This window comes from Epinephelus lanceolatus, chromosome 6, assembly GCF_041903045.1.
Source record: "Epinephelus lanceolatus isolate andai-2023 chromosome 6, ASM4190304v1, whole genome shotgun sequence".
In the NCBI taxonomy this organism is placed as follows: Eukaryota; Metazoa; Chordata; class Actinopteri; order Perciformes; family Serranidae; genus Epinephelus; species Epinephelus lanceolatus.
Window position 1 is genome coordinate 24,404,003 of NC_135739.1, and position 25,342 is coordinate 24,429,344.

Consider the following 25,342-nt stretch of genomic DNA (forward strand, 5'->3'; position numbering starts at 1 on the left):
GACACTCACAGACTTTCACAGGTTTCTGTCGGTGCCACCATTTTGATTTGACTGCGGCTCGGATGGTTTTTGCAGAAACATTAAGAATCCGTGACACCAGTGCACAAACTGAATATTTCATACGCTTGAAAAGCTTCGCAGCCTAGGTTTGAGAGCGCTCCTGTCCATTTATTACCCATCTCAACTAGCATCGTGAAAGTCTTATAATGACCAAGTTATAGGTGTTATTCTCGAAACTGCTAAGTTGTGCCATGAAAAGCGGGAAGGGTCTTGTAAAGTGCACGTGAAAGGGCAAGAAAAGTGGCTGCTGATGCTGCAGAGTGGCTTTGTCCACACTCCCACGAGTAAAATATGTATGTTAGGCTGAGCTGCGATGTCCCACAAGCCCCGGTGTCGCAGCGCATCACCCAGATTCATTCCTGCACTACCCCAGCCCAGTTTGTGAGGGTCAACCAGTGATCAAGCCTGGGGAATGAGATTAAAAAAAACCCAAAACGTTTGAGTCCCATTGAACTCCACTTGCCCTCACTGCCCTCTCTCGTCAAAGAAAAACACAGTTCAGCAAAAGTTCACATCCATTATCGTCGTTGAATTTGGACGTATAAGCCTCATCACGTATCCCTGTGATTGGTGGGGAAGGAGGACGAGCAAGCTTACCAAACTTACCCCGACAACCACTGCTGATATGACACACGACGTGTTCTACACTTCTGACCCTGATACGCAGGGTCACTGTTCGGTCAGACTGCCGCTGTAGGCTGTGTATCTGTGTATGTGTGTGTGTGTGTGTGTGTGTGTGTGTGTGATGGGTGGTGGTGGCGGTGGTGGGGGGTGCAGTTAGGAAAAGAAAAAAAAAGCAGAACCCCAAAATATCTCTGTTACTGGCCCTGTGTCGTAACATTTCTGAGCCTGCCCCGCCCAACGTCAAAATGGGTTCAACTAGAGTTCATGTCTGAGGCCACGCCCCCTCGCCACCGCGTCACCAGGCAGACGGCATGTCGTCATGAGTGAGAAAGACCCCAACTATGCCCTAATTTCTGGTTCGGTTGGTGAGGTCACAGCGTCCCCCAGTGGGGCCTGGTCCACTTGGCTTTTAACCATTTCTACTCCAAGAGCACCAAACTAAATGTGCTGGTTTGCATTTAATTTTTGTAAAAACATGTTGCGGCCTCTGTTCTACTAATTTAATCAAATTCCTTGTATGTAAAAGAAATATTTTACAACATATAAATCTTGTAAATTATGTGAATTTGACATAAACCACCTGCTAAATAAAATATATTTTTCATTTTTCACATTTAATCTAGCATGCTATTTTGAAATATTATTGTACAGACACCATGAAAATATATTTTTAATGTCATAAACACAACTAGTAATTCAATTAATTCTGCATTTAACAAATCATGATGAGGAAAATAAATTAAAGGTAAATATCTGCAATATATTTTCACACTCTAAATTAAACATTTAATTTTTGGACTATTTTATATACATATTATACATTTGTAGATTTGTATTTAAACAATATCCATATTGAAATGACTAAAAATGTATCTTAACTTGAAAAATTATTTTACACGTTATTATTTTAAATTATTTTACATTATCTTACTATCGTGAATTTAATGTTGTGGTATATGAAACATGATGTATAAGGAAAATACTAAAAAAAAAAACAACCCCAAAACTAATTTAATTAGACATTACCCAAACATTTTGACTTTGGTTCTTTATATTTTACAGTACATTTTAAATGTTTTATTGTATTTGAAAATACTAGTCTTATTTACTATTTTTTTTAGTATTTTAGAAAATTTGTATTTTATGGGAAAAAAAAAAAAAAAGAGTTAATTGTGACTGCAGCTGTATATGAGCCCTGGCATAAGCCTGATAAAATTTGTTTAACATAAATAACACTTTTGTTTAATATTTTGATTCATGGTCCATGGAAATTAAATAATAAAAGAATGTAATAAATCATAAAGTAAATATAAAATAACATTAAAAAATAAATGCATAAAATTTATGTATTTGTATATCTTTAAAAGCAAGGAGGCAACTTTATTACATTTTATCATTATTGTTAAGCCAGTTTACATCCTAAATTTAATTCTGAAAATAATCTTTGTATGTTTTTTAAATAACAGTTAGAAAAAATATTAAAATGTCAATGACATCAACACACATAAAAACACACATAAAATGCATAAATAAACAAAAGAAAGAAAGAAAAAAGATGAATTCATAGTCATGCAACAGCATTATCTTTGACACACAGCACTGTTTAATGCTGTCATGGACGGGGGGTTAAGAGGAGTTGTTTTTTTTTTTACAGTATTTTAGCTAAGTATTTACATTGGCAATTTTAGTTTAGTTAAATACGTAATAATATGTTCTAAATATCTAAATATGCATAAATATATTGTCGTTTCAATTTGTAGGCCATGCATTTACGCATTATATCAAATATAAATGTATAAAACTCCTACTTTTTTCTCGTGAATTCTATCATAATTATGTTTTTTAAATGTAATTTATTGCACACACACACACACACACTTGCTGTTTTCAAGAGAATAATGAAACACAAGCCAGTGAAGTATGGTGGAAGATTTTCTTTTCTGTTAAGAGACAAATAATACAAAAAAAAGTTAACGTACATGTTAGATGCCCACATGTTATCTAATAAATAAATGCATAATAAATAATAAATAAATAGTCCCATGGTACATAACCTATTTTTGGTTTTAATGATTAAAAAAACGGAACAAATTATCAGGAGTTACAAAACATAATGTAAAGCCTTTGGGTTTGCATTTTCTGTACTGTCACCTAAAACAAATACAAAAATATTTTTGTCCAACAAGTTCCCAAAAAGTTCCCTAAATGTGTATTTGCAATTGTGCACTCGACCTTATGCACTGAGATCAGACGTACAGATATTCTTTGGTAGGAAGACTAAGAGCGCCCACTAGTGTTTAAAATATGTACGACATCAGCCTCAATCAATTTGAAATTTGTCCTTTTAAAGTCAGGGAACTTGAGATTTAAATTTTAATAATCACCTTCAATTAGGGCCTAACAGATATCCATTGTATTTAGTGTTTCCCTGCGAATTTTATTACGGTGAGGTTTCAACTGCCACTGAAAGTGCATCTTAATCACAAACACGTACAACCCACATTGTTTCAATTTTTAGTGTTAGTTCTCTAAGACAGTGACCCCACGTGTTGCTTTAATAGTAGAGGCCAGTATCAAGTCATAAAAGCACATAATTAAAATCTGAAATGAATAAATACAACTTACAGAGAAAATAAAATACAATTTTGCAAATATTTAGAAAGAGAAACCTTCATAATGTCATGTGTAGATGGAATGAACGAATCCTTCTGACACATCAGCAAAGTCTAAACTCTAAGTACTTCACTTCAGAGGGCAATAAAGCCTCATTTTCTACCTGGAGTATCAAGTATCAAAGCTGAACAGCTAATTCATTCTCCTGCAGGTCAGCTAAATCCACAACCGTTTGGCATGTTCGTTAATGGCTGAATGTGCAGCTGGTGCTTGGTGCGGAACACAAAAGGGCGGAAACAATTTTCGCCCCACAGCTTGCACACGTGGCGTCAGCAGGATTCCATATTTCCATGGGAAATGTACATATACGCCATATCAGTACTTTGATCAGCCTCTCTGCGCAAAGCTGACAAGTCCAAGTTTAAGGTAAAGCCCTCGGGTAGGTGGTGAGGTTTGTGCTGTTGGTATGTGTGTGTTGTCACCCTGCATGCTGGTCCCCAGTGCAGAGAGTGAGACTGTGGAGGGACTGGAAGGTGCTGGACAGAGAAGCTCCCGCTGTGCACAGAAGATGAGAAGCAGTCAGGAAGTTATGTGACAAAAGTGCTGTCTACCACGTGACCAATAACATGGAATATATCAGATTATCATTACAAAAAACAGCGTCCAAAATCCCGTTGTGACTTTTACTGGCTTATGTATGCATGCAAAAACAAAAATGTTTTTTTCATTTCTACAGTGCAGGTCTTATTGTAAGCCTCTTTGGATAAATAAATGTAATGTAATGCCTCTATATTTGTAAAAAGCTACCTTTCGTAACCATCGGGTGGATTAGCCGCTGTTGTCCGAATCATCCACTTGCTCCTCTGTCGCAGGTGCAACCAGCCGGTCATATGAGAAAGCCAGCATCATCTATGATAGACAATATTAGATAAGTTTTAACACAAGAAAGACAAGAAGGGAGGAAGTGTTTAGCAGGGAAGCTCATGGAGTTGGATTCGCTTTTGTGTTTCTTCCATTTCTATCATTCTCTGAAATCTGTCTCCCTCAGGTGCAAAGTGAATCCTGAGCACAGATTTAGAGAAACCCTGAACCCTGACACGCCGCCTCAGACCCGTCAGTGATGTAACAGCATGTCCTTTCAATGAAAATAATGAAAGACGGGGCTGTGAAAGGAGCTTCCTGGTGGACCTCATTTGAAAGAAAGATAAGAAAGGTGCACTCCCGTTCACCTGTTTGGAGGCGCACACGCCGAGCCCTTCTCACACGGGCTCATGCTCAGGTTTTGTTTTCTTCTTTCCCAATGATAGTGGAAACATTTGGTTGCCGGGCTGCGGTTTAGCCCACGCTTCATTACAGGCATTACAAGGATTTTATTATGCTTGTTTGTTCCCGAATGTAAGAGGAGCTGCTGGCTATAAGATGTCAACTTGCATCTCCTGTTCCTTACTTTAAATGCTTTTCTGTGGTTTGTTTGTTTCTTATTTGTTCTAATTAGATTCTCACTGCCAGAGAAAAAAAAGACCTCACGATTTAGTTTGAAACCGAAATGAGACCACATTTTTACAGATAATGAAGCGTAATTTTAACCATTCCGAGGGCTGTGTCTGATGCACATGGATAATGACGGTGAATCAAACAGTAATTGTTATCTATTCAGGCGCAGTGCAAAAGGGATTTGGGTGAAAAGAGGGTGTGGTGATGACTCATGACCAGTCACATTACTCATACTTAATAAATGGAAACTGGAAACCTACTAAAGAGCGTAATATTATTGTCACACACAAGGCGCCATATGGAGCACATAAACGGTTCTTCTGTAAACTGAATTTACATTAATGGAGATACTAAAAGTGACCACAGATCCACTGACCCACAAAATGTACAATATATGTAACTCTGTAGTCAAGTAATTATATAAAATAAAAGTAAAAACTGAATTATGTTACATTATTTTTCAGATTTTCTAATTCTGATTCTGATTACTGATTGTGATTCTAATAACTGAGTTACAATACTTTGTCTACATCTTAGTTTGGAGAAATAAAAACGTGTTCACCAATTTTTTTATTCAACAAAATAAACTTCTCAATTTTCCTAATGCTGTTTAATAAAGAACACTGCCTGTATAAGAAACACTCTCAAGTTCGAGAATGAGTTCTCTTCATCCAAGATTAAGTAAAAACCAAGCCTAAGAATTTGGCTGAGCATTTGATGACAACCTTGATACCTGACACCCTGATTCTTGATGCTATGGACACATTATGTAATAAATGTATTGAGATGTGATTCTAAGCTCAAGTGGCTGATTGAGTTTAATTAAATTAATCCATTAAATTAAATTAGATTTGGTTGAATTTAGTGGAGAACGTGTTTGTTTTAGTCCTCACGTGATTGCATAAACTACAATTCCCCAAAACACTTATCATGATCTATACCATAAAACTTAAATTAGTAGCCCGGGCTATTATGAAAAACCCTTTTGATTCTTTTGATCTGAGGACCCTTAAGGAGGACTAAAGTAATATGAATATGTACAGGGTAATCGAGGATTGGACACATAATTTAAGTCATCCAACAATTCCGTCTTATACGTCCAAAGAACTTCTACAAAAATGAACTGCTTGGCAACTAGACCAGGCGTCTAATTGAGACTGACCTTTATTTGTCAAAATGTGTAGCCACACCGGGCTAGTAAAAGGCACTGGGTGTTTAATTGGGACTAGGCTTTAAATTAAATTATTACTGTCGTACTTGTCTTATCTACATGTCTAGTTCCATCACATCAGGTTTTCATCACAAATTAAAGTCCATCTCCTTCACTCAATCACAGACATGATGATTTGGACATAGACACATTCTCTGTTCTCTCAGTTGTCTTTTACATACCGATAGCAGTGCCAGCAGTGCCATCATCACCCCCATCATGATGTACAAGTTCTCAGTGAGGCCGCCAGCCCACAGCGGGCCCAGGATGGTGGCTAGACCTCCCACCGAGCGACGCACTCCCTGACTGAAACCTGCAATACGATCAAGACACGAAGACATAGGGGCTTCATACACCTACAGGGTAAAGGACTTAAAAAAGTTACATGTTGAAAATGTGCAGTCCATGTCAGCCTGAATGAGCTTCAGGGAAAGAGCAACAAAATCAAACACCTCCAAACATGCAGTTCCACCTCTTTACCCACAAGATGGTGCTGTTTCTCACCTTGTGTTTTCTCAGAAGTGACTTTGGAGAAGAGGGAAACCTGAGCCACAGCTACAAATGGCAAACCCAACACCTGCAGGAACACCCCAATGATGAATTCAGTCAGCGGCCAGGGGAAACCACCTACAGGACAGACACAGTGCAACAGAAAACACCACATTAATATGCATGATACAGCCAAGTTCAAATGGAGCATTTAAGACATTTGATTTTGATGATTGTCATAGAATTTAGATTTGAGGATGTTCTATACTTAGCCAAGTTATTTATATAAACATGTAAAACTTCTTAAAGGTAGGGTCTGGAGGATTTTCCAGTTGCTGTTTGTAAACACACATTCAAATTTGGCCCCTCCTATCAGGCTCAACTCTCCCAGGTGTACGGAGCCCGGAGGTACGGAAGAAGGCTTCACAGAAGAGGTTCAGGCAAGGTTCGCGGTGGTGCACGCTCGGACACGCTCGGGCACGGCACCTGCGCTCTCTCATTGGCTGGGGAAATCTCCGCCCAGAAGCGGTCCGAGCTCACAAAAACATCAAAATACAGTTAAAGGGCAGGAGCTCTGCAAACAGAGTCACCGCCACACGTGAGTAGAAGCCCATAGGTGATGATTAAGCAGGATTTCATTTGTATATGTCTATATTTTGTTTTGTTTGAAAATCCTCCAGATCCTACCTTTAATCAAACAGGCCTGATTGGTAAATAATGAACCATTAAACATAGTGGGAGATCGGGCTTCTATGTTGATGAAGATCTGTGTGTGCATTAACAAAAGTGAAAAGTTTCTCCAGTGCAGTCTGACCTAGTGGGCTAGCCAGGAAGATGAGGCACCAGATACCGGAGATGTTACAGATAGTCAGACCAATGGCAAGGACAACACGCTCAGCGACCCGCTGGCTCAACCAGCGCACAAACAGAAAGCCAGCGATCACCTCCACACCGCAGAGACAGTACATCACGCTGTTCTCCAGCTCCCCGTAGCCGAAGTACTTCTGGGTCATCGGAGTGACCATGGTCTGCAGAGGGAATGTGTGCAGATGTTAAGTATAAGTCAATTTGTCAAAAGTCTTGAAAACAGTAACCTCCTCAGTAAAAATGTCTGACAGTATCATGCCATAATTCCTATCCCAGCATGTTTCATTTGTTTCTGAATTATTTAGATACAAGAATCAGTATCTTGAAAGAAGTTCTTACTCCACTAGTGTCAGGAAAGTGATCTCTGGCTAAAAAATATGAAGAGATAATATAATATCTATGTGTATATGTGTGTTTCTGACTGTATGTGTTCACTGCACCTCCAGTGCTGTCTGATTGAAGAGGGTGATGAACTGAGCAGCCAGCAGCACGACCACTTCCTCTCTCAAGAACTCTACAGAGACAAAGAAAGTCAGATATATTATTTTGAAATCCTTACATTTAATAAATGTGTTTAACAGCTTCTTCCAGACTTTATATGGACCCCAGAATGACATATGCACACACTACCATGCACCAACCTCGGGACATGCTGAAGTTCTTAAAGGGGCTGGAAGACTCCTGGGACTCTTGTGGCACAGGAGAGGCAGGCAGAGAGATGTGATTCGGCGTGGCAATCGAGTCATCAGGAGTGTCATATCTAGGTGGGTTGGACGTCACCACTGAGCCGTAGGACCCACCGAGCTCCTGGGACCCCATTAGCGGCTTTTCCTCATCATTGTCCTCTTCCACAGGCCCTCGCTCATTATCCTCCTCCCTGCTGCTGCTCGACGAACTCTCCTTGGCCCTCCCTTTCTCTAGAGAAGGTAGGTCCCAGTACATGAAGATCACCACCAGTTGAAGGAGAGCCCAAAGCAGGCACATGAACAACTGCAAGAGGTGGAAGACGAGTGTTAGAGCTTTTTTTTTTTTGAGGGAGCAGAAATATGTGTTGCAAAGTTGTAACAGCTTGTTGTGGACCCTTACCCCTGGCGCGGTATATTTATTCACCACAAAGGGGCCCAGGTGGAAATCACACAGCCTCAGGAAGATGTTAAATGCTGGACCTGTGTCAAACACAAAGATAAAACATGCATTTTAACCACGTCATCCCTGAACCATGACAAATCATTCAATATAATCTACCATCATACAGGGTCTCTGTCTGATTCATTATGTGTAACTGTCCATGCACCCTTCTTTAACATTTGTACGTGAGCTCTGACCATCCACTGTGTGAAATGTATCGGGAAGCTAGATGGCCACTCATCTCTACCCACTTTTCTCTGTAGAGAATACAAAAACATTGCATTTCATACACTCAAATGATCAAAAGGCAGCTTTCAGGGCACTGACCGATCAGAAGGCCAGCTTGTCGGCATGCCATGACAGCAGCGAATGCAGTGGCGCGATCGTCTGGAGTAGTTATTCTGGTCAGGAAGCCAAAGATAGATGAGCCAGCACCTGTGCCGATGCCTGATGGAAAATGCATATTTCATGAGTAAATTTCATTGAGGTTGGAACCCAGACCTCTGGAGAGGACATGCATCGTTGTTGTGTTATGTCACTTTACTATCCTATTCCTAAAATACACAAGACAAGACAAGAAGAAGCGAAAGTGAAACAGGTAAAAGCTTCAAAATGTCATCAAAGAGTGCTCTTACAAACTAAAACAAAAAACTGTATCCAAGTATTTCCAGCAATTGGATATCTGACCTGGTCAACTGCGAAATTCTATATTATTACTTATCATATTTGAATTAAATAAGCATCACATTTTAAAGGTACTGAACTATCTGAACCATGAGCTATTAAAGAGGGATATGCCCATTTTATTCCTATGGTCTAGGACAGTCTAAAAATATTAGTAAACATAAACAACTCTCCCCAATCCAAAAGCCAAAGCTCAAATTAATTTGTGATGTCATAGGGTATAAAGTCTAGAGCTGCTTCTCCATTGAAAATAATACATAGGAAAGATGGTATAGATGACACTGAGAGCACCCAGGGAAGGTTCTGAGTATATGGGAACACTTCCTGTTTCAGAACTGAAAACACTACAATACAGTAAAGTTCATTTGGGTATAGAAAAGAAAACAAACATTCTGTGGGGCCCACAAAATCAAGCGCCCACTCATTGTCTATGGAGACATCATACCCAATGGCATCACAAATTTAAAACTTACTTCTCCGGTTTCTGGCTTTGAGAGGGAGTAGCTCATGCTACTCCCTCCTAGGTCACTGAAATAACATATTGGAATTCATAATTTTGGTGGTGTTCCCCTTTAAAATCCTCAGGCGATGATGCAAAATTCTACGTACAAGCTCCAATGTATACCTTTACATATTGATCCTGCCAAGTTATACTGATATGACGGGTGTATTTTACTGGCTTGCTACCTGCCAAATGATTAATAAGTCATAGTGTCACTTTCTGCAGACTCACCTGCTATCAGTCTGCTTGACAGTAACAGCCATTTGGAGAAGCCCATAAAGTACATAAAATTACCTGGAGAGCAAAAAAAGAAGCACAAATAGAGCAACAAAAGGAGTTTGTGTCTTTGACATGAGAATACTGTTTCAAGGCAGTTGTAGTCAAGTAAAAAATAAGAGTGGACTCACCAATAATCTCAAAAAAGTTAGCAAACAAGATGATCTTTTTGGTAGTCCGCGTTCTGTCGGACCAGTGGCCAAACAGTGGTGCCGACAGGAGGCCGCTCAAGCTGAATGCCGAGAGGGCCAAACCCAGGAAGTAAGGTGCTGCATCCAAAGTCTGCAGGTACCTCCATATTGTGGGCAATATTACAGCTGGAGAGACAGAAGGAAGTGAAATGAGTTATCTGCTTTCTGAAGTACTCTTTCTTCTCAAGTTATACCTCAGTGTCTGATTTGAGAACAGTTAAATGTATATACACAACACATATGAACACTGTCCTCCAAATCTGCTGAACCTACACTCAGTGATGCTGAGTCATCTGTGTAACAAGCCCTATATGGTGCCAATCAATCATGCTATAGCTCTGTGCAGCTTCATCCACATGTGTTTCCTGCAACCCTGTAACTACCCTGAGCCCTGTAGCGATGTTTATCAGAGGCTGATACACAGTATTACAGTAATAGTACATATTTATCCTCAGAACCACAGTTCCATGATAAATATTGATTTTATTTACCTAACATCAGAGATTCCCGATGACTACAAGTCTGTTTTAATTATGTTAAACCATTATTGCATTAGCCTTGTGTTGCATGCTGCATTCAAGATGAAGAAATAAAGTGACATGAGTGCGAAACAAGAGATTAAACGTTATCTGTAGGCTATATTTTAATTTTCTGTGTAACTTTAAAGGTCTAGTTTGTAGGATTTAGTGGCATCTAGTGGTGAGGTTGTGGAACTGAAACTTAACGCGTGTGCCAAACGTGTAGGAGAACTACATTGGCCGACACAAAAATGCAAAAACACAAATAGCCTTTCCAGAGCCAGTGTTTGGTTTGTCTGTTCTGGGCTACTGTAGAAAAACATGGCGAACTCCATGGAAGAGGACCTGCTCTGTATGTAGATAAACAGCTCAATCTAAGGTAACAAAACACAACTATTCTTTGTATGTAGATATAGTTATGAATATGATTAACCATTTATGCCAATATATGCTCCTAAATCCTGCACACTGGACCTTTAAACCTTGTCTATGACGGTGCTGGTGATGCCAGCAGAGCATGCAGCGGTGGCTCTTTCTCCTTGCCACTGCTCTCCAACCTTATTACCATATAGACAAAGGATAGTGCTGAGCTGATTCAATCTAAATTCTTGGGTCAGAAGACCTATGATAAAGCGCGCTCTCAGGAAATTCCAGCAAGGACATGATTGCTCAAATTTGAGGGGATGTTTCAACACCCTGACAGCGACATCTGTCTGCAGGACTGATGAAATAAATTGCGTCATGCCTCTGTGTAAGACATTATACGTACAGTACGTGACAGTGAAATAAAACCACTATACTGCAATCCAATACAGCTAGATTTCTGAATCTTTTGGAGAGAAGTGTCTGGGACCGAAACAATGTGCTAACACAATCAGGCTTCAGTTAAATATGGACTCATCTGCAGTTTGGTTCAGGTGAGAACATTGTGGTCATATCCTTGGGTACTGTGGAGTTTCATCAACCTGAAAAAGACTTTCTACTCCACGGGGTGTCTCTTTAAGGCACAATCTGGTATACATTTAACTTTTTAGTCAATAAATAACTACATAACAAAGCCAGTGTGGAGACGGCTTTGAGACAGAGCATGATGTAAGCAGATAAAATGAACACAACAGTGAAGAAGTTGAATGAAGTAAACGAATAAATCTTTTCCCTTTGAATAATTACATTAATATTGACTACAGTCCTGGTAAAAGTATTCTTTCCCTGACATGTTTATATAGCCTAATAGTTGTGTAAACATCTCCCCAGAAGAAGAAATGCAAATACTAATAAACATGTCAAACCTCAAAGTTCCAGTACAGCATGTTCCAACAAAAATCATAAACTAGGTGTGACAATAGGCTCCTAAAATTCACTCTACATGCCAATGAACATTAGGTGAATATGGAAAAGTGGTGTTTTTGTGTCCTATTCTATAACAGATTGTTAGTATCAGGGGTGCAGCACAAGTAAGCAATAACACAAAACAGATTTTACCATATTCCACACCGCTGAGAAGAAATATGAGTCCGATGGTGAAGAATGTCAGCTTCTTTTTCCGTCGATTATCCATCACGTTTGGCTGCGTAAATCTCCTTTAGTTATTCTTTAACATACATGTCCATTCTAGTCTCTCTACAATACACAGTTGATATAATCCCGAACGCAGTGCTTCCAATTAGATCCGGATGCAGGAACATGTCACTGAGCCTGTCTGCGCCCAGCTGGATAACACATACCCAAAACAGGAGCGTATATGACGCACCGTGTATTGTTCTACATGTCTCTGCAGTGGTTGCGCATGGTGCCAGTTTGTACCCGTGCAACGCAGTAAACGTCCTGAGCAGGTAAAGCTGGAGGCACCAGCCCTGGAGTGCAAACATTACACAAGTAAAGGTCCCCAGGATGCTCCTGCGCAGTGTAACGCAGCCTACATCACTTCCGGTAGATTAACATACACCTTGGAACAGTCCCAAACATGGGATCCACACTCCTCCACAGATTTAAAGCGCAAGTGTCAGAGTAATAATGCCATTATCACGCGAAATGCGATGAATCATTTTGAGGAAGTTAAATTTGATTTGCACAGTAGAGTGATTAGAAGCCACTGCATGACAAGAAGACACATTTTAAAATCTAAAGAACACTGTGAAGTTATAATACACAGATATATGAGTCAAAATTAATCTTATTATAAGATGCACAAGATGTTACAATGGATAAACCACAAAATATAAAGCTTCCTCCGCCTGAAGTTAAAAATAAATGCCACAAAATCAAGTCAGCAGCATGATATGCCACAGGAGAACATGCTCCAGTGTGGTCCAACCAATGTGCTGACTCTGTTATTTCTTGTCTTCAGTTTTAACCCTTTCCTGCATGAATTATGACTACTTCAGTCAAGTGTTTATATTCCTCTTTAGGCATGAAAACAAAATTGAATTGCATTTTATCAAACATGCATTTTTCAAGGAATTTTTCATATGCCCACTCAGGTGGACAGGATGCATTTAAGTTTTCAACTGAAGAAATATAAACCGATGAAAAAAAATTGATGTATTAAGAGAAACTATAAAAAATATATTTTCAATGCTGTTAAACTAGAGTGTTTACATATTTTGATGTCCTCCTGAAACCCTGCGAACTCATATGAGGACACCACATTTTGGGTTTACCTGACCTTATACTTAATTCTTAGGCCTGCTGTCCTCATGGACACTTTTTTGTCCCATCTAGTGGCCCTGGCAGAGTTTCAAGAAGATGATCAAACTTGACTATCTAGAGAAAGTAACAAGGTTTCCATCTGTGAACGTGCAGAAGGATAATCTGCACAATGCACTAATCCATGTAAAAACAAGATGGCAGCCATCTCTGCCAAGTCAGTCTGCAGCTGATCCCAACACAAATGTGGACACGGTCCAAAACTTGATCACATTTTATTGTTGAAACTTGTTTATTTGTGATTAATAATGTTTGATATGCCAACAAATTTGACCAATTTTAGCAACAGTAACAAGATAAGATGCCCTTAATTAGGAAGTACTCTTTTGAAGACACTGAGACTTTATTATTGTTGACAATGTTTAGTTTTTTATTCTTATCAGATCCTATTGATCCCAAATAGATAGGAGAAATAAAAAATGCATACCAAACAAAAGTTTGGGTCTTAGGAGGATATACTCCAATACTGTTCAATGCATGTGCAAAAGCATTAAAGCTTCCTTCTGACTCCTCAGTCTCCCCCCTCTTTCTACACCTCCTTCTTGTATCCTCCCTCCCTCTTTCAGCTCCTTGCTCTTGACTCCTCAGGCTACCACACACACACCTCCCAGTTGGTAAAATAGCCAGTAACAATCTTTAACAAAATATGTTATAAAACATGCCTACTCTCCATTAACTATATACAATACTATATACTATATACAATTAAATGACTAATACCTTATTTCCATTGGTATTTTTGTCATATATGCAGTGATGATTTCTGGGTAATATGTATGTAGGTGTTACCCATATCAAGTCTCTAATTGATCATGTGACGATAGTAACAACCTTACACCACTGCTTCAAGGTGTTATTACAGCAGCTGTCACCAGTGGGAAAATGATTTGCCTGAGAGGGCATAAGTTATACTAAACATTCACCTGATGGAATGTCAGCAAGTCACCCACAGTATCTGCTGTTTTGTTTCACAGGCGCAGACACTGATCAGTGTGGATCTCATGATGGTGAAAATGTTGTTTCAGAGGCTTCTCTGCCCTCACAAGAGTATTCTGATGCAAAACATTTCATATTTTACTTGTTTGACCAAGAAATGTGTTACTGATCAGCACAAACGCTTTCAAAAACATACAGTACACCATTCAAATCCAATATTTTCAATAGGACTTCCATACGTTTCTATAATAACTTGGTGTGGTACACATGCAGTTACTCTCTAAAACTTTATACAGCCTCACCGCTGACCTTTTTCCTAAGGCTACAAGCTTACTCTACTGCATCACTATCTTTAAATGTATTTCAGGCTTTCCGTGCACATATCAGGAGTCTGTGTGAGTCACTGACAGTGTTCCTCCCCATCCTGTGACATGCATTACCACTGACACTGAGACATCTGTGTCGCACACAAAAGCTGCCTCTTCACCCTTAATTCAATCTTCTGTCTCCTGAGTGTCCACATTTTAGTTTGCTGCCATCTAAGCAAATAGCCATGACATGACATGCCTATAACATGCTGGGTAATGAACTCTCATCTGTGAGCTGGGAGAAAAATATCTGAACTTCCTGAAATATTTGCCCCAAGGATCTAGTCGACGTTTTATTTTTCATTATACATATATTAGTATTGATTTCAAAGCAAATTTTAATTGCAAGCCTTTTTGAAACAGCTATACGTTTCATGTGCTTTTCTTGTTATAGTACTTATTTAAAGTTTAATGTGAAGGCAATACACCGAAAACCCAAGCACATTCCTTGTAAGTGAAAATAAACCTTATTCTAATTCTGATTTTTAGCTTTGGATGTGAGCTAGGGCTGCAACTGACAATTATTTTCATTACTGATTAACTGTAGAACATTTTCCTATTTAATTGTTTGGTCTACAAAATGTCAGAAAATAGTGAAAAATGTCCATCCAGTTTCTCAAAATCCACGGTAATGTCTTTGAACATATTGTTTCGTCAGTCCAAAACCCAAATATATTCAGTTTGATGTGATATAAAACAGAAATGCAGGAAATCTCCATACTAATGTGAGTTGATTCCAGTTACTCTGGACCAACTGTCCTCATTAAGTTTTCATAGACACTAATAGTGCATCGAGTCCCTTTACTGGGACTCTGTTTTAGGAAAGAGATGTTGCTGACTGTTCTGTTGTTGTAAAAGTAACTTTTCAAAGCTGTGTGTAGTCAATCTAAATCCTTCTGGATTACATATCCATCAGACAAGTTAATAGTTCAGTCATTGGTTATAGAAATGCCAAAATATTGTATTAATTTAGTCAAAATTAATATTAATTTGATGATGTATAATGTCTATCAATTTTATGTTTTCCCAGAGACAAAGCAGTGTTCCAGATCTTTGTCCTGCAAGCTACAGTTAGCACCAGCTTCTTTATATGAGCCATCTTCACTGTAGCACACAGCTTAGCTGCAGTCCAAATACTGAGACACAGTGTTACAAAATTAAACCTATTCAACAAATTTGAGAGACCACCTAACAGTTGCTGAATTATATGGTGTCCTGGAAGAAACCAAAAAGAATAAACATGCCAACGTAAAGAAGATAAAAGCTTAAAAAAATGACTGACCATCTAACAATCACTTTGTATAAAAGAAATCTTTATTTACAGTTTGCCGCAGCAATTCTGAAGTATCACAGTCTTTAATCTGTAGTCCATCTCCTCCGAGGAAACGTTTTGGAACTACAAGAGTAAAAAACTAAATGTTTTCTTCAGCCCCCGTGTGTTCTGTGAGCTGCTCTCTGATGATGGTCACATGCTCCAGACTTGGTGATACGAATGTTTTCAGTTTGCAGTTCATTCTGATTTTAAGGTTGACTGTGGCAGTGGAACAACCAGGGTTGGGTTTTAGAAGGCCAGTTTCTTCATGAGGAGGTAGACCCTGGAGTCCACCTCAAAGCCGTGGAGGTTGTTGGCGTCTCCTTGGAGCCTCATGAGGAGGCCGCCGTAAGACACATAGGCAGAGCTGAAAGGAGGAGCACATCCATGCAACTCGTTTAAATCTGATGAATCAGAGATTAGAATGTCTCTTTTTAAAAAATGATAAAAAATGACATTGTCTCATTATCTCTCACTCACACAGACTTTTGTTGGCCAGTTAATGATTTTCACTAAATTTTCAGAGAACAGTATGTTAATGATAAACCCCTTACATACGCCTACAGCAGTGGTTCCCAACTAGTTCAGCCACAGGGTCCAGATTTGTTTAGTCATTAGTTCAAGGTCCACACAGTTCAATATTTTCAGCGTCATTGCATTTGGCCATGTCGTCGAGCTTGTTTGCTGTCTTTGTTAAGTAGCTGTCTGTTGTTAACTCACTCTACAGCAGGAAACAGCACTTCAGAATAAAAGCTCTGTGTCGGATATTTGCTGAACTTCAACTTGGATTTTTTACAAATTTGACACATTTGTGAGTCACTTGCAGTCCATTTAGAATGGACCTGTGACCCACCTGTTGGGAACCACTGGCCTACAGTGTATTCTTATACTGTTTCTGTGTTGATTTCAATATGATACTGTGGCAGTGACTGGCAGTTTTTATATTGACATTTATAAGCTTAACTTCAGAGCCTCATTTACAGCAAGTAATATGACTCACAGGCGTGTGGCTGCTTCTGTTGAAGTCTCATCACCCTCAATCTTGTAAACCTTCCCATACATGACGTAATCAAACTGGTCCGCTCTGGAAATGTAGAACAAAGTTAAATGAGAGCACATATTCAAATCAGCAGAAGACACTGCACATCACAGGCAAAAGTCACATCTACAGAGGAGACACACAAGTGCTACTGGATCCTTTCAAAATAAAAAAATATTAAGATTTTGTTGGTAATGTTTGATGCATCAATATGTTGTGACCTCTGCTGTTAGTCAGCATCATCTGTGAACTGGTTGTGTGTGGGTGGGATGAGCAGCTGATTAGGACTCTCTGCTGGCTCCTGGGCCCGGTGCTCCCTGACAGGCACCCTCCCCTGGTGATGTGTCACCCTAAGTTCACCTTTGGTTCCCTTTTGCTTATTTTGTAGACTCTACAACATTCCCACACTACACTGATCACACATGCACTCCCTTCATTACTGATCCCACTGACATCCACATCCCACTCATGTTCTGTTCCTTCTGATTGCAAATTCAGTTACTTATGTTAAATAAACTACTTTGCGTCATTGTTTAAAGATGTGTGTCTTTCATATTTATCATGGCTCCAGAGCCAGGCTATGACAAATATATGAAGAGCAACTGTTTTACCGAGATGGCCGATCATCCTGAGGATTATACTCTCCGTCGTCTGGTGTTCCATCTTCATAGAGCGTGCTGGCAATAACCAGTCTGAACTTGTCACCTTAATGAAATGGACACGTGAAGAAAATGAGTTTATATTGTGCACTTATACATCTTGGGTTAGCAATGAGTCTTTGATGCATGGTGCTTTGAGCCTTTTTTTTAGGTGCTCTCACATGTCGAGGTCATAGAGGGATATTTAGCTCTTTGGCTTTTCGTAAGCTAAAGCCAAATAGTGAGGGTGCAAGTGAGTGTACACAAACTAATTGCACTTTTACTGTAATGACTTGTGGAAATATAACTGATTTGTTCTGGTCATGCTGTATCCAAGCTGAATTTGAACATGACTGTGTTACACAAAACGACCATTAAATGACTTCCAAACATTGACTTGGAAAAATATTTAGAAAAATATACACAAACACAAAAAGGTTGCTCCTTACCAAGATCAACAGGATAGATCTGAGTGTTCACATCCAAGATTAGGTCCATCTTAAAAGATTCACTTTCACAATGCAGACGAGATACTGTAGAAAAAAAAATAGTGGAAAAGTTTGGGTTCATTAATTTGCACTTTTAACCAGATTAACACTTTTTGAAAACCACAACAAATACAGGACGGTAACCAAATTGTACGCGATTATAATTTCCCACTTGCTTTAACCTTGTTTTATAAAAAGATTTCACACACCTCTGTCAAACTTCTTGCCATCTGGATCGATGTCCTTTACATCAAATATATCCTCAAACAGAATTCCTGCCATCGCTCTTCTGGTCTATGAACTTGAAAAGGAAAAAGGAAAAGCATATCATTAAGCCAGTTTTTAACAAGGGGAAAAAAAGGTTAAATGAAAACAACAGAAATGCCAAGGAAGCTTTTCACTTTAATGACAACTGCTCATATTTTACAAGGGTGGAAATCATAAGAGGCCCCACAATATGATATTATAAGGATATTTAAGTACAGTATTATTGTGATTTTAAACATTTTTGCAATAACCTGAATATTTCAATAACACATACTGTGATATGATTTCATTTACTATGTTTTTTCCAACTGCAAGTTATGTCCCGGATGGTTTTTTATTTATCAAAATAAAGTTTTCAGTCTGTTAATCTAACTTCAATCATTTTAATTGCAGCAAAATGTATCTAGTGGACTGATAAAGCAATAGGTTATATTATTCTAGTAGGCTACTAAAAGCCTGATTTGTATTTGCAATATTCAGAATTTATCTTAAAAAATCCATACATGGTGTCCCTGTATCAATATAATATTACCACACAAAACATGATAATATGCCTTACCGATTTTCCTACAATGGTGAAAGTATGATCTTACAAATTAAATCAATACTTTCCAAAGCCATTTTGATGCCATGTAAAATGATGTATCACTTGTTTTAGTCACATTAATATAAATATATATCAGGATTTGTAAAAATACAAATGGTAATGCTACAGTTTACATGCTCATGTTGCACAGAAAGGACTGATATTAAGAAGTGCACTAATAAATACACATTCATCAGCAGAAACAGAAAGAAAGGTGAAGAGGAAAAGTACTGTTTTAAATGCATTTTTAGCAGTTTATGGTTTAAGACCAGTTATATCAAACTAGAAGATGCCGAAATTCAAAACAAAGCTTTACAGTTAATGTTCAGTGCATCTCCAGACTACAGTCTTCCTGACACTAAACATTTGTCACGATCATTATTCTAAATCTAATCAACTATCACCACATAATGCAAGAAGTGCATTATGTGGTGTAGCTGAATTAAATGAGACAAAGCTGCCACAACACTGGCTTTGACTTGTACTGATGAAGATGCAATCCCACTCAACACAGTCCATGTGGAACATGATTATCAACACTAGCAACACGTCAAACTTAACAAATTGTGGGTTACTAAAATAATACCACTCGACGTTAATTTAACAGCAGTACTGCCTGGCATAGCTGAATTAGCCTTAGCCAAAGTTATACGGTCTTGTCATAACGTTGACTACAACTTCAATAGTGTCTCCTATTCAGGCTAGCTGTTAGCTTTAGCATGTTGTGCACACACTTCCTCAACCTTACCTCAAATACGATGAGGTTCTTGTGTTGTATTGTGCACAGAATAACGTCGCAGTCACTCGGTGTCTCTCGGTGGTAATGTTTGTTTTAAGTGTGCGCTAGAAAGCTTATTAAAGTAAAATTTCATTCATTACCGGTGAAACGGATTGTACCGCGGAGAAACAATGTGCTCGACCTCTGACACGGGAACTACTTCCGGTTGAAAATAAAGCCTAGAAGAAAAGAAAATTACTATTGTCTGTGGTTAACAAAATAAACATATGAATTATGAAAAAAGTCAATATATCTGTCGTTATTATGTTAAAAAACATTATTATGCTTTACACGTTATTTGTTAAGTTTCCCGTGTGGCGCAGCATTATGAACCTTTCTTTTAGGAAACTATGACAATAATAACAATTATTAGATAAATATTACTACTGTCTCTTCTAGTTTCTTTAAGAAATAACTAAAAACAAACGGTGTGCTTTCACTTACTTACGACATTTCTCTCTACTTTCCAGCCTGCATTTCCCAACCATTTGGTTGCTAGGTGTCTTAGCGTCCTATCTGTGTACGGTTGCTAGCTAATGGTTAGCTAACTGATATCGATGTAAGTGGAGCCCATACGCTTTGTCGAAGATGGATTATTTAAACTTCAGTTACGGATGAAAACACCGGCAGCGATATACTCTTTTATTCACCTATTAAATGATGTGCGAATAAGGTGAGAATGACGTTGAGGTCCTCAGATAACGTTAACTGATTAGCTTGTCGGCTAACACTAGCTTGCCACATTTGTGCTAACGTTGATGTTGTTGCTAAAGTTAACTGTTGAAAACTGTTGAAATGTAGAAAAAAAATACATTGCGCTATTCACGGTGTGGCTATACAGCTGTAAAATGGCAGTTAAAGATGACTTGTGTGTTATTCAGTCAAGAATATTAACATTACATTAACACATATGTTTTGCAGCTTTGCCTTTATTTTAGTTTCATAATCACGAAGATTTTCGCATATGATTATTAACATTGCGGTGTAAAGTTACTGTCCTGTCCTTGCAGGCTCCACAGACTGCTTGATGAGAGCAGAGGTGTTTGCTGTCAGTAGGTGTTGCAAAGGTTTTGGACACTCACATGAGTTCCAGGGAGGCAGCCAAGATGGGGGACATCTTGGCAACTGAAGCTGATCTTCTTGGGATGATTAAGGAGGTAATAGATTCACTATTTGAAAATGCACCGCAGATTGAGCATTATTCCAAGTCCATTAAAATAAAATAAGATGCACAACTTTCCCCCCCATTAAACCATGTTCATATAGCATGATATTAAAGAGAATTTTGTCTAGAGAAGTGCGGCTTGTGTGATTTGAATGGCTTAAACCCCATCTCTTTTCTGCACTGGTTAAGGTGGAGTTAATGCCACTTGTGCTGGTTTTGTGTCTTTTGTAGTACCTTAAGTTTGAAGAATTTGAGGAGACGGTGCACAGTTTTGACAAGGAATGCAAAAGCAAAGGCAAGCTCGTCCCAAAGCCTCAAGGAAGTACTTTCAGAGACTCAAAGACTCGTGGCATTCAGGTAAATTCTACCATTTCTATAATTCCAGTTTGTTGAATGGGCAGCATGTTCCAGAGGACAGAGTCAAGACTGGCTCACTTGTTTTAAAATATATTTTTTGCAGAAGTATTTGTTACTAGCCCTATCTCTAAACATTACCAGGTCATTTTAAAATTATTATTATTATTGTTGTGTATCAGTTACTTTGTGTGATATGTAATTAAAATAATCATTAATCAAATTGTTCTTGCTGATGGATTTGCTCCCAACACCCTCTTCTTTACCTCCGACCTTTCTAGAAAGACCTCCTGAGCTCTTTTGTTGATGGAGACCACAAAGTGTTCTTTGAACTGTGGACGGAGAATATTCCCTCTGAGATAAAAGACACTGACACCGAGGCCCAGAGCCTGGAGTTTTACCTTCACATCCACTTCACCATCTACCCGCTGAGGAGGCACCCTGGTAGACATGTATGTAGATTTGGAAAGTTTCTATGGACTTTCAACAGGAGCATTACTGTATTTTTAGGTTATCTTCCAACAAAACTCAACCATGTCTTGCAACCCCGCTCTTCCCTGCAGCTGAATGTCATTACGTGCTGTTTTTCAAATTGTCCACTGAGCTGTGCTATAGGCTTGTTCTCAGTGGGCTGTAAATGATGTTGCTACACTTTGCAAGCAACCATTTCTAACCTCTTTGATATGCCAGTCTTTGCAGTTTGAGTATATATATTATTTACGTGAGTTACTTTCAGTGGGAGTAGCAAGTCATGAGACAGAATCTAATCGAAGAGAATGCGTGTGTGCAACAGGGGAAGTAAATGATGTAATAGGCTTAATGTGCATTTTTTTATTGTCGTGAAATAAATCTGTGAACCTGAATTTTTGTCCAGGACCGAGCTGAGTTTGAGGAAAGGATTTCCCATTTCAAACAGTACCTGGAGACCAGAGGAGCAGCACTGAGCCAGACCACAGAGTTTCTGCCTTATTACGCCTTGCCTTTTGTTCCCAACCCCACTGTTCACCCCTCCTTCAGAGATCTTTTCCAGGTACTTCAGCTGAAGATATGCAACTGTATGCACAACAGTTTCCTTCGGGATAAATTGTGTTTTATCTGTTCTTATCTTCACATCACCTGGTCAGTTATTGCTGGTCAGTTATTACATAATATTATGTAACAGTTTTACCCACTCCCACCTTCAGCGTGAACGTAACCATATTTTAATTCACCCTACTTTATGTGTGTTTAGGACTCTTGGATTCCACAGTTGAAGGATAAACTGGAGCGGTTTCTGTCAGTGACACTGAAGCCGTCCAACAACCCGAGGCTGCTGAATTTATATGTATCCTTTATCGTGACTCACTCACATGTCATTGCTGAGAAAGTCACAATAGCTGGACTTTATATTTTTGTTTCAGTGTCTTTGTTGTTGTCAGTGGCGAGATATGAGTAGATATCCTAACAGTGTTAATAGTTTTCTGCTTTACAAATGATGCAAGCTGTCACCACAGCACACAAAAGTTGTCGAGGAGAAAAAACTTTCAGCTATGAAATGCTTGATTCAACTTCTTACATGGCCATTCAGTTGGATATTTTTCAGTGGTTAACTCTTGAGCTGTGTTCATACAGCAGGTGACAGCCTTCACAGATGTGGCTTACAAAGCTGCGTAACATTAAGTAAAAGCTGTGTAGCCTCAACAACAGAGATAAATGTCACTATAAATTGTCTTCAAACAGTAAATCTGGATGGGAGCAACTCAGGGTTTTAACACAGGCCAAGTACAGAGCGGTTTTCATCACCTCCTCTGTCTGAGCTGCACATTTAAACCTCAAATAAACAGCCTTTCTGTAGGTGACTAAAGATTTAATTAACATTCAGACTGTTGCCCAGACCTGGTCATTTCATATCCTGCAAACAGTCCCTGTCTGATTTGCATTTATAAATCGCTGTGTTTGAGTATGGCAGAAACTAATCTGACACTAATTCACCCCAACCCTTTCAGAGTAGAAGGGCAAGTGAAGGATAACAAGGATTGTTGCTTTTACTGGAAACCCAGTGGTTCGACTTTCCTTCTTCACATGAAAACTAAACCATGAAACTAAACCCTATCCCCATTAGCTGATGATCAAAGCATACAGATTAACATAGTAATCATCATGTAAAGGGCTGACCAAAGAAAATCTCTCTTGTCTAGTCATATATAAAATATAAAGGAGCGAGGTTGTCTAACATGTATAATCCATCAATATGTGAACACTTACACAGGCAGACACAACATACTGCTTGTTGAGTGCCCACACACATTTACCTGCTTACGTGCATGTAAAGGCACTGAATAATGGCTCTGTTGGCCCACCCAAGGGTGTTGGTCATTGTTCTTTTCTATAAGAGATCTGTCCCTCCCTTTAAGAAAAACCAGCGCTGATCCCATGTTGACACATATATCTCTTCATACAATAAAACTGATTAGATAAATCCTCAACAAATGTTTTGATGATAGATTTCCTAGCTCCAAACAGGATATACAACCTGCTGTGTGTTTGTCTTTCGTCTTGTGAAACTCAGGCAAGGCATTGCATCTTTACGTACCTTTTTCCGTATGTGTATCTGTGGATGAGGAAAGAGATACAGTACAAACTGTAGACTTGTGTTCAGTTGAGTGCTAGAATGTAATCTTTAACAGACATCACCCAGAAGGAGGGAGGAAGGAGTACTAAAGGTAAATATCCCTCTCATGTAATTCACGTTTTACAGTGTATTGCAATAAATGTTTCTGTCCCCCCATTAGATATTACCTATCATGTGATAGCACAGACACCACCTGCAGACTGTCTATACAACAACGTGTTTGTCATTTCCACTCATGCAATTATTTCTTGAGTAGGTGCTTTCATTTTTGGATTTTATTTCACTTTCAAATCCCATTAATTATTTTGGAAAGGAGCAAAAGCATCCCATCTGCTGAAATCTTAATTAACACTGGTGAAGAAACACTCCAGATAAGGATTAAAAACCCTCTCTCTAACCAAAAACAGAAATAACAAAGTCATGCAACCCCAAAGTCTGCATCAATATATTGATTTGGTGATCAGTAATGATCGATATCGTAAATGCAAAGTCAATTCAATTTCAATCAGTTTTATTTATAAAGCCCAATATCACAAATCACAATTTGCCTCACAGGGCTTTACAGCATACGACATCCCTCTGTCCTTAAGACCCTCACAGCGGATAAGGAAAAACTCCCCAAAAAAAACCCCTTTAACGGGGTAAAAAAACGGTAGAAACCTCAGGAAGAGCAACTGAGGAGGGATCCCTCTTCCAGGACGGACAGACATGCAATAGATGTCGTACAGAACAGATCAGCATAATAAATTAACAGAAATCCATATGACACAATGAGACAGAGAGAGAGAGAGAGAGAGAGAGAGAGAGAGATGCAGGTAATGACAGTAGCTTACAACAACATTAATGAAAGTAATAATATTATAGTTATAGTTCTGGCTACTGTGGTACAATATGTTGAAAGTATGTATTAATATCTGACAGTATACTTGTGTGACAATAGTCATGTGTATAATAACAGTAGAAGTATGACTAATGACTAATGATGGCAGCAGCAGCAGGAGGCATCTGGCAGGACCACGGCAGCAGCACAACCACACACGTCACGCTGTCCAGGCACCGCTGCGATATGAGTTAATCTGAGAGACAGTGGAGCACAAAGGCTCCGGAGAAGAAGCCGAGTTAGTGACATCCAGAATGGCCGAGTTAGCAAGATGCAGTAATAGGATGAGAGAGAGAGAGAGAGAGAGAGAGAGAGAGAGAGAGGGAGCCCGGTGTATTATAGGGGGTCCTCCGGCAGACTAGGCCTAAGTCAGCCTAACTAGGGGCTGGTACAGGGCAAGCCTGAGCCAGCCCTAACTAAAGTGAAAACATCGATACATATCATCATTATTAAAGATGCACCTTTGTTTTGAAATTCAAATGGCATGTCTGTGTTACCATTTCTGCCCAAGCACACCGCCTTCCTAAACATTTAGCAGCCTTGTGCCAGGCCGACAGT

At 39.0% G+C, this 25,342-nt stretch overlaps 3 protein-coding genes across 6 annotated transcripts in view; 1 reads left to right on the forward strand and 2 right to left on the reverse strand.

Moving 5' to 3' along the window:
• Positions 1–2,603: 2,603 nt before the first annotated feature.
• mfsd8l1 (major facilitator superfamily domain containing 8-like 1) lies at positions 2,604–12,557 on the reverse strand. Its single transcript, XM_033620877.2, has 12 exons — positions 12,139–12,557; positions 10,079–10,264; positions 9,903–9,965; positions 8,813–8,932; positions 8,444–8,523; positions 7,999–8,347; positions 7,798–7,871; positions 7,305–7,518; positions 6,506–6,628; positions 6,184–6,314; positions 4,105–4,206; positions 2,604–3,852 (listed from the first exon to the last, which is right to left on the reverse strand). Exons 1-11 carry the CDS (start codon positions 12,212–12,214, stop codon positions 4,126–4,128), a joined length of 1,497 nt encoding a protein of 498 aa, XP_033476768.1. The 5' UTR covers positions 12,215–12,557; the 3' UTR covers positions 2,604–3,852; positions 4,105–4,125.
• Positions 12,558–15,958: 3,401 nt separating this feature from the next.
• On the reverse strand, positions 15,959–19,921 carry polr2h (RNA polymerase II, I and III subunit H). Of its 2 annotated transcripts, none has more exons than XM_033622366.2 (6): positions 19,745–19,921; positions 18,353–18,444; positions 18,105–18,188; positions 17,629–17,722; positions 16,979–17,062; positions 15,959–16,345 (listed from the first exon to the last, which is right to left on the reverse strand). In XM_033622366.2, the coding sequence occupies exons 2-6, from the start codon at positions 18,423–18,425 to the stop codon at positions 16,228–16,230; spliced, it is 453 nt and encodes a 150-aa protein (XP_033478257.2). In that variant the 5' UTR covers positions 18,426–18,444; positions 19,745–19,921; the 3' UTR covers positions 15,959–16,227. The 2 variants fall into 2 exon arrangements, with proteins under 2 accessions (XP_033478257.2, XP_078024969.1); XM_078168843.1 differs by having other exon boundaries at positions 19,876–19,909.
• A 387-nt stretch (positions 19,922–20,308) lies between these two features.
• Positions 20,309–25,342, forward strand: part of armc9 (armadillo repeat containing 9) — a 34,237-nt gene continuing 29,203 nt past the window's right edge. For all 3 annotated transcript variants that reach the window (XM_033622320.2, XM_033622321.2, XM_033622322.2), the window contains exons 1-7: positions 20,309–20,447; positions 20,785–20,931; positions 21,171–21,296; positions 21,575–21,745; positions 22,168–22,323; positions 22,525–22,617; positions 23,971–23,995. In XM_033622320.2, coding sequence (XP_033478211.1) covers positions 20,857–20,931; positions 21,171–21,296; positions 21,575–21,745; positions 22,168–22,323; positions 22,525–22,617; positions 23,971–23,995 — 646 coding nt within the window. In that variant the 5' untranslated portion in view covers positions 20,309–20,447; positions 20,785–20,856. The remainder of the gene's footprint in view (positions 20,448–20,784; positions 20,932–21,170; positions 21,297–21,574; positions 21,746–22,167; positions 22,324–22,524; positions 22,618–23,970; positions 23,996–25,342) is intronic.